This window comes from Maniola jurtina, chromosome 2 (genome assembly GCF_905333055.1).
Source record: "Maniola jurtina chromosome 2, ilManJurt1.1, whole genome shotgun sequence".
In the NCBI taxonomy this organism is placed as follows: Eukaryota; Metazoa; Arthropoda; class Insecta; order Lepidoptera; family Nymphalidae; genus Maniola; species Maniola jurtina.
Window position 1 is genome coordinate 5,984,086 of NC_060030.1, and position 17,874 is coordinate 6,001,959.

Sequence of the window (17,874 nt, forward strand, 5' to 3'; positions counted from 1 at the left end):
GCTAGTATATTAACAATAATAGGTATAAGTTTTTATTGAGACGTATATAAAATCCATACATATAAAAATACTTTGTACTTACTAAGCATCATAATTTTTCGTTTTTCAGATACAGAGATTTGTAAATCTCGACTACCAGAACACGAAGCTGCTCACTGTTTACTATCGTTAGGTGGCAGTAGACCGGCTACATCGGCGACTCCTGGGTTAATAACTAGTGCCAGGCCTACTACTTATCCTTATACACCCGTCTCAATAGACAGTGAAGCAGATAATACTTCAGAGAAACTACAAACCTTGGTAGACTCAAGAATGGATGTTGATAACGAGCCAATGGATCTTAGCAAAAATGAATTAAAAACACCCAATAACGTACCAGAAATACCAACTGCGAGAGAATCCAGTGTTTTGGCATCGTTAGCTTCAAATACAGCTAAGCTACCTCAACATCAGAGCCAGTGGGTCAATGGAGAACCAATGCTGCACACGTATTTAACAGAACGGGCTCTATTAGACTCTAAAATAAAACAAAGTCAACTAACATGTAATCCTAAAACAAGAAAAATTGATTTGGAGAGCGCCATGTTTCCGAATACCGATGGATATGAAAAAGGGCATAAAAAGACTTTAAATACTTTTCCAGTAAAAATAAATACTCATGAAATGATCGACAGGGGGCCTGTTACTAAAAACGATACTATCATTAAGGAAATTTCACAAAGTTCGACAATGACCCTTAACAATGAAACTATAGATAAATCTCCTAGTAATCTGCGTTTAGAAAATGCTCAACCCAATGTTGAACATGCAAAACACGGTAGAATTAAACTTTTAAAAGCGTTTGATAACTCTTTAGAAAGTCATCCAGATAGTATAGCAAGTGACGAAAGTAACGGGGGTAAAATACAAGTAGAAGAAAAAGCAAGATCGGACGAGCACCGTGAAGTCAATGAAATAAAACCACCTCTATCAGAATATGATTTGGGGGCAAGTAATGTAGATACTGAAGGAACGAATTTAGACAGTACTTCTTATTCATCTGAAAAACTGATGGAAGATGACCAGCGTGTATGTTTTTTTTGTAAAGAAACATTCACTAAACCACCGAGGCCCTTTAGATGTAATATATGTGCTGTAAGTTTTCGTACGAGAGGTCATCTATTAGTACATGAACGTTCAGCATCCCATAATATTAAAATTTCAATGGCACCCAATTCGGACAATGCTAAACACGTGGTTTCGGAATATTTAAAGCATTCCAGAATAAATCCCATGATATCCCTTGATGATTCTGTTCAAAATCATCGAGATATATCAAGCGACGAATGCGATGGGAGCAAGACACCCTTGCAAGAAAAAACTAGGATGGACAATAATATGGACGGCGAGGGAATGAAATTGCCTTTATCTGAGTATGAGGCCATGGCATCTAACGACGTTACTGAAGGAAAAAAAATCGAAACAGAAGACGATTGGAGAGACTGTGATTTCTGTAACAAAATGTTCCGAGAACCGGCACAATTAAAATTGCATTTGAATATACATTACATGGAGAGGCCGTTTAGATGTAGTGTTTGTGCTGTTAGTAATCGGACTAAAGGGTATCTTCAAAAACATGATCGTTCATCCTATCATAGTAATAAAGTTACAAAGAAACCCAATTCAGAAAACGCTAAATATGTAGTTTCAGAATATTTAAAACATGCCCGATTAAATCCCATAAAAAATTTGGATGATCCTTTACACGTTCAACCAGAGATGTCAAGTGACGACAGCAATGCAGGTAAGATTCCGTTGGAAGAAAAAACAAGATTAGATGAAAGTTCGGAAGGTGACGGAATGAAATTAACTCCAACAGAATACGATGGCAACCAATTTGACTCCGTAGCACCTAAAGTAGTAATTGGGGTGGGAGGTGTAGCATTCAAAGTAACGAAAGGAAAAGAATTTGAAGGCACTTCTTACTCTCCAGGAAAACTAATGGAAGATGGGCGAAGAGTTTGTGATTTTTGCAACAAAACGTTCACAAAACCATCTCAACTAAGACTTCATCTGAATATACACTACATGGAGAGGCCATTTAGATGTAGTGTATGCGCTGTAAGTTTTCGAACGAGAGGTCATCTTCAGAAACATGAGCGTTCAGCCTCTCATCACAATAAAGTTTCAATGACATCTACATTCGGTGCAGCGACATCATTCAATCCGCGACCTTTTCGCTGTTCAGATTGTAATATAGCATTTAGAATACACGGACATTTAGCTAAACATCTTAGAAGCAAAATGCATGTGATGCGTCTCGAGTGTTTGTTTAAATTACCGTTCGGTACTTTTACCGAAATTGAGCGAGCAGGCCTCAGTTTAACGGATATCGACACGACAGATTGCGCCAGTTCGCTAGCCAGTCTGCAGTCGCTGGCAAGGAAGTTGCACGAAAAAGATCCCACGAAGCTGGAATACAGAGAACCTAGCGATTCGTTACCGGCTCTACCTCAGACAGGCAGGGACTCTTCGGAAGACGAAGATTTAGGTATGATTACAGAAAAGACTTGTGACAGTGTAAATGATAGTGAGATAAAGACTATTGAAAATAATAAAGGTCATGATACCGAACTAAGAGTTAATTATAGTGCCACAGATAATTAGTGCCAAAATTAATGTAAGTAGATTATTATAATGTGCAATTTTGTTTTTATTTTTTAATTTAAACTGTAATTATTCTTACTGGGGTTTAACTCAGTTATTTGTGAAAACAAAATGATGCGCTTTAACTATATCCATGGTTCTATTTTATTTTATATATAATATGTGTATAGTTCTGGCGACTATCATGTAAATATCTTAAATTGAAGTAGTTTTAATGTTGTTATATTTGCTTCCATATTAGGCTTAGTTATTATTGTTATAATATACAGCTCTAAATAAGGAATATTACGATATTTGTTAAATCTTCTTGAATTTGAGGCAAGAAAGGATAACTCAATAGGTACAACACATTCAGTTTTTCAAAACAGTAATATTATGTGGTCCATGATTAAGGTTAAAGAATGTATAAAATATCATTGAAACATATTACATATTGAAAAGTGTAGTATAGTTATTACTCTTTTGTATGTATTTTTATAAAATATATAACAATGTATTTACACTGAACAACTATTACTTCCAAAATCCTTTTATAGTATCATAATGTAATTGGCATATCAACTTCCATAAACGAAATTTAGCCTAAAGATGTTTTGAAGAGTCTTCCATATCGAAAAAATAGTACTTGTGCTAGATATTTGTTTTAAATACTAGTTACTTACTCTTCAATTGGGTAAATATTTGACTTGTGTGATGTTATGCCTAATAATAAATTACTGCGGTACATAAATATTAATTCCCGCGTGCTAAATAAACACCTAATTTATCAAAAGGACTAGTGACCTAAGTACGAGTGTAGTGACTAAAAATTATTTTCAGATGTAAGGCCGTCGTATGGTCTTTAGTGTGGCGTATTATTCTAATATTAATTTATGCAGTTGCAGTATAATAGTACCTTCGGGTTTTTTATATTTTGAGGATTGTACATTTTCATAGAGCTAAAAGGACTTGTTTACATTTTAAGATATCTAAAATAAGTAAATTACAAGATCAATATAAGAGATATTTCTCGACAATGTTTTAACCTTTTACATATTTTTTTAATTTTAGATGGATAACGTTCCGAATAAATTAATTTTAGTTTATAATTATTGTAGTGTATACATATATGAACGTTTATTATTACATATATATAACATAAATAAAATACTAAATAACAGTTGCACATACTCGTATTTAGCCCTATTGCCAGTAATTTTTTTTATGTTCACTTTTTTATTTAATAGGTACCTATGTATTAAAGTTAATTTAAAAAATCGCATATTTATATCTCATATTTAAACAAGTCTAAATTAAAAATTTATAACACCCCCGACAAGTGAAGGTTACAGTAATAACTAGAAAAGAGCTGATAACTTTTAAACGGCTGAACCGATTTTCTTGGATTGTAGCTAAGAACACTCTCGATCAAGCCACCTTTCAAACAAAAAAAACTAAATTAAAATCGGTTCATTAGTTTAGGAGCTACCATGCCACAGACAGATACACAGATACACACGTCAAACTTATAACACCCCTCTTTTTTGGTCGGGGGTTAAAAAATGTCGTTAAGTTAAACAAGGAAGTATTTCCAGATCTTTTCTAATTAAACGTAATAATTAGGTAACCATCTAATGATAATGTCACGATTTCATGTTTTTTTTTTTTTAAGTTCTGCCTTTATATTTTTATTACTATTAAATATACATTGTATTAGCAGTAGGTACCTATTTATTGTAATAGCGCAAGTTAAAAAAAAGGTCAGTTGCCGATTTTCTGTTAAGGCTAGTGATAAATCTAGCGGAATTCCGCGAGCGTAAAATTTTCCTTCGGAATACTTGCTGCGCAGATGTGACGCTCTCATACGAGTGTTATATTGTAATTGTACTATAACGTTTGCGGAATCTCGCTACATATTATGTCCCTAGCCTTAATTGGAAACAGTTTTATTTGGGATTTTATAAAATCATAGATGAATGATCTAGTATAGTGCCCAGACTTCGGCTGTATTGATTTATGTTTTTCAAAGACCCGTGGGAACTCTTTGACTTTCCAGAATCAAATATAGCTTATGTTCGTCTCTGGGATGCGAACTAACGCTGTACCTTTAGTCAGAATCGGTTACGCAAATAGAGCGTACCGTGTTTATTATAAACTGTGACATAAGAAAATTGCTCATATTAATGGTAAACCTACAATATTTAGTTTGCTAAATTTGATCATCTGACATTTGCTATATTATAAGCCTATAACATGATACTGAAAAAGTAAGTAAATAAATTATTAGATATTGTATTTTTATATTACAAGATCTAGATAAGGCACTGGTATTTTAATAATAATTACAAACATGTCAAATATTTGCCCATTTATTGTTTACTATACATTATATTATGTAGATATTTTATAATGATAAGATTAAAGTAAATGTAAAATGAAATACTTATACAATTTTTTTATTTCTTCTTATCGGGCGTCAAACACAACCACTGAAAATTTTATTAAGGAAATTGTTGTATTATACATATTCTATATCGTAGTATTTAATATTTAAAAAAAAAAACATAGAACAAATTTTGATGTATTTTTGTAAATATGTAATTGTTTCAAAAGCATCGAAGTCACACATGCTTCATGTTATAATTAATATACGTGCGGCAACTTAATCAAATCACAATTAAATCAATTAAGTATATTTTAAAATAATATGATTATTGTTATATTGCATACTTTTGAAAGTCAGAATAGACGAGGTACGTAATTTTAAAGCTATGAGGGTTCCAACAGTGCGCGCCTTGGTCTGAGAAGAAGCCCGCAACAATGTTAGCCAGGTATTTTATTACTACCACCATTTCACAATACCACTTAAAACTTATTCAACTATCATAACTGTTAGAGCAACTCATTCCCAAGCCTTGTTATTAAGTTATTTTATGCTTTTGCAAAGCCATGCATGTTCAGAATTTTGCAAACCAAAAATATAGCTAATTCTTTTGAAGGTTGGTGTATGTTGGATATTTTGAGATATTATCTCTTGTTTTTGTAAGTAGGTACTCAATTACGTCTTTGAAAAGTTACATAAAAGGAACCTAGGCAAGACCGAACTTCATTCGACATCTTCTAGTTTCTTCCCGCGAGAACTTACATACTTTATTATTATGAAATTAACTAATTTATTTTTTAAGAATAATTTGGGAGCCTTTTGATTTCCCGTTATAAAAAATGTCCATTCCCGGGATGCAAGCTAGCTCTGTACCAAATTTCGTCAAATCTGTTTAACTTATGGGGTGTGAAAAGCCAGCAGACAGACAGACAAATGTTCAATTAATGTCGACAGGTTTTCGCATTTATAATATTAGTAGGTATGGATTTTTGATTAAATGATTAGTAAAAAACTATGCAGCTTAAAAATTTTAAAATTCTTAAATGAAAATCTGTTTTAGAATGTGCAAGTGAAGCCCATATTAAATGGGCTATCATATGCACACTTAACCTCATCACTCCACTTTTAAAATTTCGATCCCACTCCCCTATTCCTGCACTATTTGCAAAGCTGCAGCTGTGACAAGGGAGGAAGGAAGTATATCGTTCCTTTTTTTACCATTTTGGTAGGGCACCCTAAAAACAAACCCAATATTGATGTAACCTTATATTATTATGGTTATCATGACCAATATTGATGTGACCTAATATGGTATCTATTCTGACCGCAACTAATTTTTATAGTATCTATTCACATTTTTAGAATAGGGCAGACAACTTAATTTAATTTAGAATTTTCAAACCTTGTGACTTTAGGTGCCAGCCGAACAGCAAAAACTACTATTATTATCCAGTAAGTCTCAGTTAGTATGGATGTGATGGAGAAAATATTATAGAGTCCATACTACAGATTACTTACCAATTCAATCTGTTGAAATTTAACTGACCTCATTATTTGCTCCTTTGAAGCCATGCTTTATCATTACACCATTAAAATGAGCATCCAAACTAACAAGATTCACATGCTTTGTACAAAAAATTAGGTAGAACCCAGCCTTGTATATTTTTTTATTTGTACCAGAAAGTTGTAACAATATAAATAAAAAGAAAGAAAAAGTGGACAGGGAAGCACTTATCTCTATAAGAGATCTCTACCAGTGACCCTTGGCGGTGTGAGAGGTTGTAAAGGGAGTAGAGTAGGGGAGGAGGGTATATTGTCAATTGCATACAGAAAATTCGCAAGCAAAATGGTATTAGAAGGGAACCAGACTAGCAGCCAGCTATGGTGTCAAAAATAAGTATTTATGAAGGTGTAAATTGTAATTTGCATGTGGTTAATGTTAGTTTTCTTACACTTGACTAATAAATAATTTATTATTCCACCTGAAGGTAAAATGATGATGTCTTAAAATGGAGTGCACTTCTATGGAAGTGATAAATATGTTTAGTGTTGGCTACCTAGCTACTATGAAAATTAAATCTATTTTTTTTTATTAACAGAAAACTAAGCACCATAAATTAAAATCTGCAGGATTATTTAAAATAAATATGGACTACCCAATAAGCTAGTGGGTTAGTAACTTAAGTTAGCAAATTCAAAACATAGCAAGGGGCTTGAATGTAATTTTATAAAACTGAGAAAGATAGAGTGTTCTCACTATACTTTGATACTTATATGTATTGTATTTTTGCAAAAGATCCCAAGAATATCATAAGTTTGTTGACCTTCAGTACATACACACACAACATTTATATATTTACATATAAGAATTAACAGTACTTAATTTTTCTCATAATGTAACCACCAATTCACGGTTTCTGGATTTTCCCCTTTATTTATGCTATAAGACATTTTGATTCCCTGGATGGATCTTAACAGACAGTGAAATGATCCTATAAGGGTTCCTTTTTTTATCTGGAGATACAGAGAAGCCTAAAAGGCACACTGATCGTTTCAAAATGTGGCAAGGTTCTTCAATCTTTTTTAGTATCAAATCAAATCAAATCAAAATCATTTATTCAAAGTAGGTACTATTGTACACCATTTGATTGTCTGAAGATTTGTAAGATGATATATTGGTGATAATATGAAAAACTAAAGCTTAGAGGGTTCCAAACACGCCCAGGTCTGAGAAGAGCCCACAACAAACTCAACCGGTTAAATTATGCATACTTATATATATGCATACTTGCTATGTAAAATAATATGTATTACTTTGATTTGTAAGCATTTACTTAAAATTTTAATATGTAGTTCTATAAGAATATTCTTATCTAGTAAGATATTACGCAAAAAGATATTTAAAGAAAAAAGTCCCTTGCTAGGTTTTAAAATTGGACAGCTGAAGCGCATCAAGTAGTTCTTCAGATAATAAGTAAAGTTTAAAATACTAAGCATTACATGGATCACTGTGATGGGCACATAAAAAAGGAGTAAAAAAAAGAAAGTGTTGAAAAGGATACATCTCTTTGTTCTCTTCTTGTACATAATGCGGTAACCACATTCTCTGCATCTGATTGGATCTCTAGGCTTAATTTCATTTTCCCTGTGGCATTCTGAAAAAAGTATTTTTAATGGTAGGATATAACTCCAGACAGTACAAAAAATATGTTTAGCTAATCACTATAGAATAGTGAGAAATATCAATATTACGAATCAAGAAATTTGACGTAATGTAATTGGCTCATAATTTTGTTTGACATTAATTTAATTTATTTTGTTTATCCTAAATATTTGCACACTATTAATTTAGTAGAAATTTAAGGCCTCTAACTAATTATAAATTTCCATCTTTCTTGTACCAGCTTCTGGCAAATAAATTATCTTATCCTATTATGTAGCACTATAGTGCATGATTTTGAAAATAAAAAATAATAATAATAACATTCAGCCATCTATGTTCAGTTGCACATTTACTAATGTGAAATGGAACAAGAGCCAAACTACCTTTTACTTTTACTGCTGAAAGTTGAAAATCCGCCACTGTGTTATAAAAGAGAAGAAAAAGAAAGTGTCCAAGGCTATTAGTCAATTGATAACTTAACATCCACTTTAGGGTGGCAAGATTCTTTTACTGGAACATCAAAATTATGATTTATTTGTTTACTAAAATAGCTTAAATGAGTGTCAGACTTTGAAGGAACTTCGGACTAAGAGCATTAACTGATAAAAATATTTAAATTAATATTATAAAATATGTAAAAGTGTATCTTCTCAATGCACATATTAACCAATTTTGTCGAAACAGATTCCTGTGGGACCTCCGATTTGCGGGATGCAAACAATACTTTTTATCCGGAAAATAAGTTCCCGCAAAATTTTTAAAAACTTATTCCACGCCAAGTCAGGGGCATCACCTACTAAAATAATATTTTTATAATAATTACCGCCACAAACGTATATCATGGGCACTTTAGTCACGGACGGTTCTTTAGCACTTGTGTCAGCCATGATTGAGCCTCTATTCTTGAAGACGTGGAAACTGGAAGGAATCTAAAAAAAAAGAAGAAATTAAATAAGTAATTTCTTATATACACGTGTTTTACAGATTTATTCACTATTCCAACCAGAACATAAATACCTGAAACCTTGGATCGGTCGGCTAGACACTTTGGAAAACTTCCGCTGAAATAGATACTGTATAACGAGTATAAGCGGCGCGCTTTAAAAGCTAAAATCATGAAAACATTGACTTTAATCTAACGAAAAACATGAAAAAGCAACAAAGTTTTCATGAAATTACGAAATTAATGTCAAATGTCAAATCACAGACCACAGATCAGATCACTAAACCAGTCTAAAGATCACAGACCAATATGTGTGTCAAATCCACAGACAAGTCCTCAAAGATTTTTTTTTCTTTAAATCTGGCTTTACTCTGATTAGCCAATGTCAAGTTTGTAATTATTTTCAAGTTATTCAATCTATACAAGTATGGACTCCGTCTGCGCCGGTGCCCGCCGACATACGCGCGGCGCCCCTTTAGAGCGCTTCCCAGTCAATTCCACCACCAAAAAACACCAACTAACACAAAAACCAGCCACTCTTAACAAAAAAAACACTCCAAACAAGCACAGCACGCCATCACAGACGAAGTCCTCAAAGATTTTTATTCGGTTGAATTTTGGTCTAAGAACTCTACTTACTCGTCTGTGGTCAAATCACAGTGGTATCAAACGTCCAGGGCCGTAGAGTAAATTAAAAAAAAAAAAGATGTCAAATGTCAATTTTTTTTTTTAACTGGCTCTGGCTCCTAGAATAGCAGAGCTAGGTACCATAGCTACCTAGGTACTTGTTTGTTGTGGCAGTGCTGTTTTTCTTTAGTGTGTTGGTATGGAAGCATGCTATCCATTTCATACATATTATCGTTTTTGTATTAAGCAATTTAGTGTATTGTCTATGGTATGAAGCCAGGTCTCTTTTTTTTTCTCTCGTCTGGCTTTACACAGATGAGCCAATGTCAAGTTTGTAGTTATTTACAATTACAACTAACTTCACTAACTAACAACAACTAACAACAAACTATATAAGTATGGACTTCATCTGTGCCGGCGCTCGCCAACACATGCGCGGCGCCCCTTTAGAGCGCTTCCCAGTCAGTTCCACCACCAAAAAACACCAGTAAAACACAAAAACCAACCACTTTCAACAACAAAAAAAAAAAAAACATTCCAAAAAAGCAAAGCGCGCCCACCAGCCAACACCAACACAGACGAAGTCTAGAATGTGTTATGTTCGCGATGTTTGCTATCATATCACCATAAAGCTATATCACAGACTAATAACTAATAACATAAAAAATTCGCTTACCTGTATATTACTCTGTGGCTGTAATAAATAGGTAAATAATCACCTATATTGTGATTTGGTTGAGGATTAAAACGGATTGTCTCTTATTTTTTCAAGTAATTAACTTCTTTCTTGTTATTAAATTATATAATTGCTATTAAAACATGAAAATGCGTTTTCTAGAAAACTTTGATCCCGAAACATCAGCCCGTGAGCGTCGCAAACTAAATCGCAAAAGTTATTTCATGAAGTAAGTATTTTTCTTATCGTAGGTATTTATTAGGAACTATTTAGGACTATCATTTTATTAGGAATACTGTTACTTTAATCGATATTGTTAATTTCAGTCGCAAATCGAAAAAACTATACAATGAACGAGGTCTGCTAGCTGCTTCGGGAATAGACCTATGCGACTGCTTAGATGAAGCATGTCCTGGTTGCCATTATCCTTGTGATAAGTGTAGCTCCAATAAATGTGGGCATGAATGCAGGTATTTAACTTTGATTTAATATAGGGTGGAAAAAAGGTAAAGAAATAATAATAATTAGTCCATTCTTCAGTTTAATAGTGCTTACTTTTTCAAGAAAAGAATCATCTTTATTTTCCATCCAAGGGTATGTGAGTTCATAAAAAGGCAGAAGTATATAGGTAGCCACACACTTCTGGATGCATTCGTGAAATGTGTGATGGTGGTATTGGCACTTAAAATTTTTGTGTTTACCTCCAATGACATGAAATTACATCATAGACATGTTACATTCATATTATATGATGTACGTAAATTCATATTTGGTGATAAATTAGTAAACAAAACACTAGAAGAGAGAGTGAGTCTTTAGACACATGTAACATATCTACTTCTTTTTTCCATGTGTAATAAAATATTTTAAGTATCTGTAGTATTTGCACCAAATACTATCATTCATGAAGTTTTTAAATATATATAGTATATTTATAGTTACTCAACCATGTTTGTGTATTTTAGAGTTAATAGAAACTGGATGGTGGAAAAAATTGAAATAGAAGGCAATGATTTTGTCATCAAGAATGATTATAAAAAAAAGTGATTCCAGAATTCAGAAAAAGGGACATTCAATGTTTGTTTGATTTGAAATAAGAGATCAAGAATTACTTACTAATGGAAACTTGCTTTATTGAAAGAAAAGACAGCAGACCTAAGTCACAATAACAAGCGCAAATATAGAAATTGGCAAAACAATAGAACTCACTCATTGGCTAGCAATTTGAAAAAGTATTCAACCTCCAGTTCACCATCTTCTGGAAGATCTGTGCAATGAACTGCATTGTGTACAATATCTTTTCCATAGAGGGCTCTTATGGAATCTGGATACAATTGACGGCTTAGATCCTGCAAAACATTGATAATAAAAATTTGGGGTTTTTTGTATTTGACTTGTTAATATAAGTTTGTGTACTGATAGAACTGTGTGTTTTCTTTTTGAAATTATAATGTTTTAAAGTAACATTATGTATCACAAAGTACCTGTATAATGTGTTTAAACTAGAAAGATATTGTATATATCATCGTCATGATCAACTCATTGACAGCACACTACTAAATAGACATCTCTCAAAATGACAAGGGTTAGAGGCCATAGCTTGCCACGCTGGCCCAGTGCAGATTGGCATACTTCACACACACAAGAACATTATGAAGAACTCTCAGGCATGCATCATCTTTTGACACTTTTTTTAATTTATAGACTAGCATTTGGCTGCAATCAGCCTGCTGGCAAGTAATGATGGCCATATTTAAAACGGAGGCGAGAACTGATGTTGGAAGGATGTTGTTCCATATCATAGTGGTTCAAATTAGAAACATGGAGGCAAATACTCACAGGATCTCTTGGCCCACATAATTTCCTGAATTCACACACACAGTTTAGACTAGGATCATTGCATTTTACCTCCAGTGCGATACATTTTCCTTCCGCCAAATGAATACACATGGCCTGGAACACAATAATTTTGATTGAACAGTTTAAGTTTTAATAAGTTAAATGGATTCAATTAGGTGCAGTATTTTTTTAATCTATGATGGGATCTGGGTTCTTATTCTAAGGATTGGATGCAAGACTTGTGTGTAGGAAGCCAAATTCTAATCATGGTCTAGAGACTAGAGATAAGTGGTATAAGGTACAAGTCTGTAGCCATCTGCAGACAGCAGCAGCAGGCGACGTGCCTCTGCAACACTACTGATTTCTAATTGTACCTTATAACTACTTACATACCTTTAAACCCAGAGCAGAATTTAGTTGAATTACAGGTATTTCAACATTCAACTTTAATTATCACCATTACTGTGTTTAATTCATCCAAGCCAAATCCAACAATTGACAATCAAAGGTATACAACAGTATCTATAGTTTGCGACAGGTCGACATGGCCAAGCCCGGTGCGGGTGTGCGGGGTGTCCCCTCCATGACTTACATCATACCCCGATTGCCATGTCAAACTATACCTATCTACCTACCTACTGAATTTGACAACCTAACATCACGGCCAAAGACTTTGCATACTATGTCCGTCCGTGTCGTCGTAAATCTTCCTACAGGTATTTTACCTACTTACAATGCAATAATGAAAATTACCTCGTACTCTGGTAACACTTCCTTATATACTTCAAAAAACTCCTGAGCATTGGATAGCTTTACAGAAAACATGGCTATGGCTGATATGTAAAACTTTTCAGATGTTGCGATTTGTTCCAAGATCGCTCCAACATTGCCATCGATTATCACATGTGGCTTTATAATACAACAAGTGCAGTTTTTGAAAGTTGCACGAAAAGCGATTCTGGGAATACCATTTTCGTAACCGAAAAACTTGTCTAGCATCTAAAAAGACGTCCGTTGGGTTTAAAAAAATTTAGTTATTATGTTACGCCTTCACAGCGTCATGCAGATGCCTAGTAGCGTGATATCGAATGTTTTAGCTCAAAGGTTTATAGAAAACTAGCTGACGCCCGCGACTTCGTCCGCGTGGATTTAGGTCTTTCGAAATCCCGTGGGAACTCTTTGATTTTCCGGGATAAAAAGTAGCCTATGTGCTAATCCAGGATATTATCTATCTACATTCTGAATTTCAGCCAAATCCGTCCAGTGGTTTTTGCGTGAACGAGTAACAAACATACACACACACACACACATACAAACTTTCGCCTTTATAATATTAGTGTGATTCGAGAGGTTCCTAACTAGAACTCGAAGCCGATAATATAACTCTTTGCGTTAACGTGCGATTAAGTAGGTACCACTGACCATCAAGGCTAAATTAGGTAAGGTAAGTAATAAAATAGGAAATCAAGGTTTCAGGCGCCATAGCGGCCGTTATATTTTCTTAGCGGCGATGAATTTTCTTCCAAAAATTGTCTACCGTCCGTCCGTCTTGACCGCCGTGTCTGTCTGTCTCGTCCTGTCAAAAGAGTCTAAATAAACCTATAGAATTAGATAGAAAAAATTAATGACTGTGAGGAAACCTTAATGTGCGAGTTCGACTCGTCTGGGTTTTTGTTATATTGCGGAACCCTAAAAAGCAAATGTTTTCCTTCGTCCGTACTCCGTAGACCAGACTCAGGACAATAACCTCCAAGGTAAATATTTATAGAGGGAACTTCGACAGAAGAGACAGATACTAAATCAGCTGCCAACCACAGTGGCATCTTCGACCGTAACGCAACCGTGGGCAACGTTTCTAAGCTTGTCTTCGCCATAAAGTCTTCGCAGCGTGCCGGGAGCTGCTGTGGCCGGGTCGGTGGTGCCCAAACACTCGCGCCACTTTTTCACAGCATCGGGCGCAACAAGTTCTAAGCCGATTACTTCGCCAGTTGTTATGTAATTTATTATAATTCTGGAAACAGCCATTTTTCAGATTAGGTTTTGTGTCTTTTACACTCGCCCTTTGGTTAGAAGCCTTAATAGTTCAACGGTTATAGGAGCAGACTGAAATCTGAAAGGTCGGCTGTTCAAATCCCATCTGTTGCACTATTGTCGTACCCACTACTAGTCCGAGCTTTAGGTACGCTTAAACGGAGGGGGCAGGGGAATGTTAGTCATGATTAAAATGGCTAATATAGTTATATTCTTTAAAAAAAATATGTTAGCGATTAATGACTATCCGAGATCAAGGACTTAACGTGCTCTCCGAAGCACAAATGTCAAGTTCGAATGGGTAATACTAACTACTAAGCCAACCCATCTGCAGTTGTATCAATGAGAAGTTGTAGTTTGCTTAGTCCCAAAAGTATCCATAGTCGAATCCTACTCAGTTGCGATTGTTATCATCATCATTCATCATCTTAACCCAGTGCCGGCCCACTGCTGAGTAGGTACGGGTCTACTCAGAATGAGAAAAATTTAGACCATATTCCACCACGATGACTGATTGCGGATTAGCAGATTTCCCACGCCTTTGAGAACATTATAAAGCTACCATCTTAGACTGCATCATCACTTACCACCAGATGAGATTGCAGTCAAAGGCTAACTTGTATCTGAATAAAAAATAAAAAAAGAACTCTCAGGCATAGAGGTTTCCTCACGATGCAGATGTTTCCTTTTCTTATTTTTTAATTGTTAAACACACATAACTCTGGAAAGTTACTAGTCGACCAGGCATCAAACCCCGAACGAACCCCCAAATGAGGAGGCTGAAGTGTTGAACCACTACGCTTTTAGTGACGTTGCGTTGTTTTTTAAACAATTGACAGGCAAGTTTCTTACGGCAATAAGTTACTACCAGCAACATTCTGGTACAATTCCATTGCAAAATCTTTATCAATTTTTCCATTTTTCATACGTACAATACGGAACCCTTTTTTCATGATGAACGTAATAATCTTGCCATGGGCACTCGGTGGAACTGGCTTTATCAGGGCAAAAGTGCTGAAATTAAGATCGTCATCATCATCATTCATCACTAACCCATCGCCGGTTCACTTGTCACTACTGAGCCACGGATCATTTCTCGGAACGAGGAATTTGATGACCCTGGCGCAGTAGTAGGTAAGCGCTGTGGTCTTATTAGTGGGAGTTAAGAATTTCATAATTTCTAAATTTCTGGTGTGGCGGGAGGCTTCGGCCGTGGCTAGTTACCACTCTACTGGCAAACCTTGCCGCCAAGCGATTTAGCGGTCTGGTACGATGCCGTGTAGAAACCAAAGGAGTATGGGTTTAATAAAAATTGCTATACCCCTTCCAGGTTAGTCCGCTTCCATCTTAGACTGCATCATCACTTACCACTAGGTGCAGAAAGTCTAAAAAAAGAGAAGAGAAGAGTTAGACTGCGCTGGCCAGATGCGGATTAGCAGATTCATATACTCTTGAGAATACTATAAAGAACTCTGTCTCAGGTGTGCAGGTTTCCTCGCGATGTTCTCCTTCACCGTTGAAGCAAGTGCTATTATTGTAGGTACTCGTAATTGCTGAAAACACACATAACTTCAAAAAGTTAGAGGTGCGTGCCAACTGTACCTGCGACCCTTCCGATTAGGCCGAGCGACGTCTCCATCAGCTAAGGAAATTAAGATACAGAAGGTGTATAAATGAGTTTACTAAAGGAAATTAAGTTTTAGTGTAGAACACCTTAATCGAGCTACGAGTAGTGAGGTACCTTGCATATTTTTACCTTTGAACGTTATGATAAAGAAGATTTCGAGTTGCTGGTGCGCAGTCTTTGATATATAACAATTTGGAAAAAATGTTGATGATATTTCCAATTTGAAGCATTTCCCGTTTTAACGGTGGGAACTGAACCCGTTTAAGTAGGTTTTTGGCTTCCTTAGTATTGATGATTTGTACAGAATTATCAAACGGAAAAAAGTTTAACACTAATTCCTTTACTTCATCCGCTTCTTCGTCGAACATTTCACACAGAAATGTGTATTTGTCAAAATAATCGTAAACCTACAAGAATTTAGCAATAATATAAATTAGTGTGAACAACCGGTCAAGTGCAAGGGTAGGGTAGGGTGCAACCGCACCTAGGGTAGGTACACACTACAGTGGTATTTTTCGACATTTTCCAGGATAAATCAGAAACTATTATGCATAGCAATAAATACAAGTGTAAATTAAAAATTTATAACACCCCCGACAAGTGAAGGTTACAGTAACTAGAAAAGAGCTGATAACTTTCAAACGGCTGAACCGATTTTCTTGGATAGCTAAGAACACTCGATCAAGCTACCTTTCAAACAAAAAAAAACTAATTTAAAATCGGTTCATTAGTTTAGGCGCTACGGTGCCACAGACAGATACACAGCTGATACACACGTCAAACTTATAACATCCCTCTTTTTGGGTCGGGGGTTAAAAAATCTGTTTCAAAATGTACACGTAATGTCCTTTTATGTGATACCTCACTTGGTATCGTAATCGTACTTTGAAAGTTGAATATGGTCGACATGAACAAATTATTATTTGTTCATGACCATATTTTAATAAATTTTTTTTGTGATGTAACCACAAAATTTACGGTTTTCGGATTTTTACCCTTATGTGTGCTTTGGGACCTACCTACCTGCATGATTCTAGGTCAACGGGAAGTAGGTACCTAACTACCTACCTACCTACCTACCTACCTACCCTAAAGGTTTCTTGACCGACACGACAGACATACAAGGAAGTGATCCTTTATGAGTTTATTTTTTCCTTTTGAGGTACGGAACCCTAAAAATTACGCGGTTATCAAGCCTTCTGCCTTGTATATAGTTATGTAGGTATATATTAAAACCATAATACTTACCATTTCGATGTTTTTAGTACCTAGGTACTTAATCCTCGAACGGGCTTCACAAGTTCTAAGTAAGCGGAGGATAAAATATGACCCACAATAATAATAATAACGAAAAAGTATTGGGTAAGTATAGGTAGGCTTAGTGACTTCTTAAAGAAAATGCAGTGGTGAAAATGAACAAAAAATTGACTTTTCGACTTCTTCAGAAGTGCAGAATAGTCTTTTTAACTAGTTTCTAACGTAGTTTGAATAATAGGAAACTGGAAAACTGAAAGGAACGATAAGAGTTATGACCATTGACATCGCCAGTTTTTATGTCAAGTAGGTAAGTAGTAAGTACCTATTTTTAGGTATTAGGTAGGTAATTAGTTACATACACATTACCTTGTGTACTGTGCAACTCATTGATTGTAGTTAGTACTCTGGCCTCTGGCTGTTTCATTCAAATGTCAATTGCTTTTTTTCTTCATTATAATATGAATAATTGAATATTTTATCTCTATGATTGAAGCACGATTGAAGGCATATTTATTTTATAAAGTTAGCCCCTTTGATTAGAAAGCCAAGGTTAGCCCAAACTGTGCAGTTAGGTGCAGCCATAAAATCACTTCTAATTTATTTACCTTTTCTTTTGAATTTGAAATTGTTCCCTAATGAAAACTCCCTAAAACGTAGCACATTTATATACGCAAAGCTCTTAAAATAATGTTAAAACACTCAC

At 35.0% G+C, this 17,874-nt stretch overlaps 4 protein-coding genes across 10 annotated transcripts in view; 2 read left to right on the forward strand and 2 right to left on the reverse strand.

The window, feature by feature from the left end:
• The window catches only part of LOC123875952, a 34,555-nt gene extending 23,909 nt beyond the window's left edge, over positions 1–10,646 (forward strand). For 4 of the 6 annotated variants that reach the window (XM_045922083.1, XM_045922073.1, XM_045922091.1 and 1 more), the window contains exons 6-7: positions 110–2,645; positions 10,514–10,646. In XM_045922083.1, coding sequence (XP_045778039.1) covers positions 110–2,645; positions 10,514–10,520 — 2,543 coding nt within the window. In that variant the 3' untranslated portion in view covers positions 10,521–10,646. Of the gene's footprint in view, positions 1–109; positions 3,149–10,513 lie in introns of those variants that run through there. The other 2 variants (XM_045922099.1, XM_045922116.1) reach the window with 1 other exon arrangement.
• LOC123876077 (DNA-directed RNA polymerases I, II, and III subunit RPABC4) lies at positions 4,979–9,376 on the reverse strand. 2 transcript variants are annotated; one of them, XM_045922224.1, is made up of 4 exons: positions 9,189–9,376; positions 8,995–9,089; positions 8,071–8,163; positions 4,979–5,114 (listed from the first exon to the last, which is right to left on the reverse strand). In XM_045922224.1, the coding sequence occupies exons 2-4, from the start codon at positions 9,056–9,058 to the stop codon at positions 5,092–5,094; spliced, it is 180 nt and encodes a 59-aa protein (XP_045778180.1). In that variant the 5' UTR covers positions 9,059–9,089; positions 9,189–9,376; the 3' UTR covers positions 4,979–5,091. The 2 variants fall into 2 exon arrangements, with proteins under 2 accessions (XP_045778180.1, XP_045778172.1); XM_045922216.1 differs by having other exon boundaries at positions 8,995–9,100.
• Positions 10,441–11,604, forward strand: LOC123876071 (ARL14 effector protein). Its single transcript, XM_045922203.1, has 3 exons — positions 10,441–10,646; positions 10,744–10,887; positions 11,383–11,604. Exons 1-3 carry the CDS (start codon positions 10,561–10,563, stop codon positions 11,462–11,464), a joined length of 312 nt encoding a protein of 103 aa, XP_045778159.1. The 5' UTR covers positions 10,441–10,560; the 3' UTR covers positions 11,465–11,604.
• On the reverse strand, positions 11,526–17,453 carry LOC123876053 (nucleoside diphosphate kinase 7-like). Its single transcript, XM_045922184.1, has 7 exons — positions 17,163–17,453; positions 16,044–16,321; positions 15,140–15,301; positions 14,069–14,267; positions 13,010–13,255; positions 12,257–12,370; positions 11,526–11,766 (listed from the first exon to the last, which is right to left on the reverse strand). The coding sequence occupies exons 1-7, from the start codon at positions 17,163–17,165 to the stop codon at positions 11,623–11,625; spliced, it is 1,146 nt and encodes a 381-aa protein (XP_045778140.1). The 5' UTR covers positions 17,166–17,453; the 3' UTR covers positions 11,526–11,622.
• Positions 17,454–17,874: the final 421 nt, after the last annotated feature.

Excerpts from the sequence above, each read along its gene's own strand:
- LOC123876077 (XM_045922224.1), bottom strand. The coding sequence starts at position 9,058 with ATGGCTGACACAAGTGCTAAAGAACCGTCCGTGACTAAAGTGCCCATG. Across the intron at positions 8,164-8,994 it reads CATGATATACGTTTGTGGCG|AATGCCACAGGGAAAATGAA; the intron begins GTAATTATTATA and ends TACTTTTTTCAG. Across the intron at positions 5,115-8,070 it reads CAAGAAGAGAACAAAGAGAT|TGGTTGTGTTTGACGCCCGA; the intron begins GTATCCTTTTCA and ends TAAAATTTTCAG.
- LOC123876071 (XM_045922203.1), top strand. The coding sequence starts at position 10,561 with ATGAAAATGCGTTTTCTAGAAAACTTTGATCCCGAAACATCAGCCCGT. Across the intron at positions 10,647-10,743 it reads CGCAAAAGTTATTTCATGAA|TCGCAAATCGAAAAAACTAT; the intron begins GTAAGTATTTTT and ends TGTTAATTTCAG. Across the intron at positions 10,888-11,382 it reads AAATGTGGGCATGAATGCAG|AGTTAATAGAAACTGGATGG; the intron begins GTATTTAACTTT and ends TGTGTATTTTAG.
- LOC123876053 (XM_045922184.1), bottom strand. Across the intron at positions 14,268-15,139 it reads GCTGGTAGTAACTTATTGCC|AATTATAATAAATTACATAA; the intron begins GTAAGAAACTTG and ends GGCTGTTTCCAG. Across the intron at positions 11,767-12,256 it reads TATGTGGGCCAAGAGATCCT|GATCTAAGCCGTCAATTGTA; the intron begins GTGAGTATTTGC and ends AATGTTTTGCAG.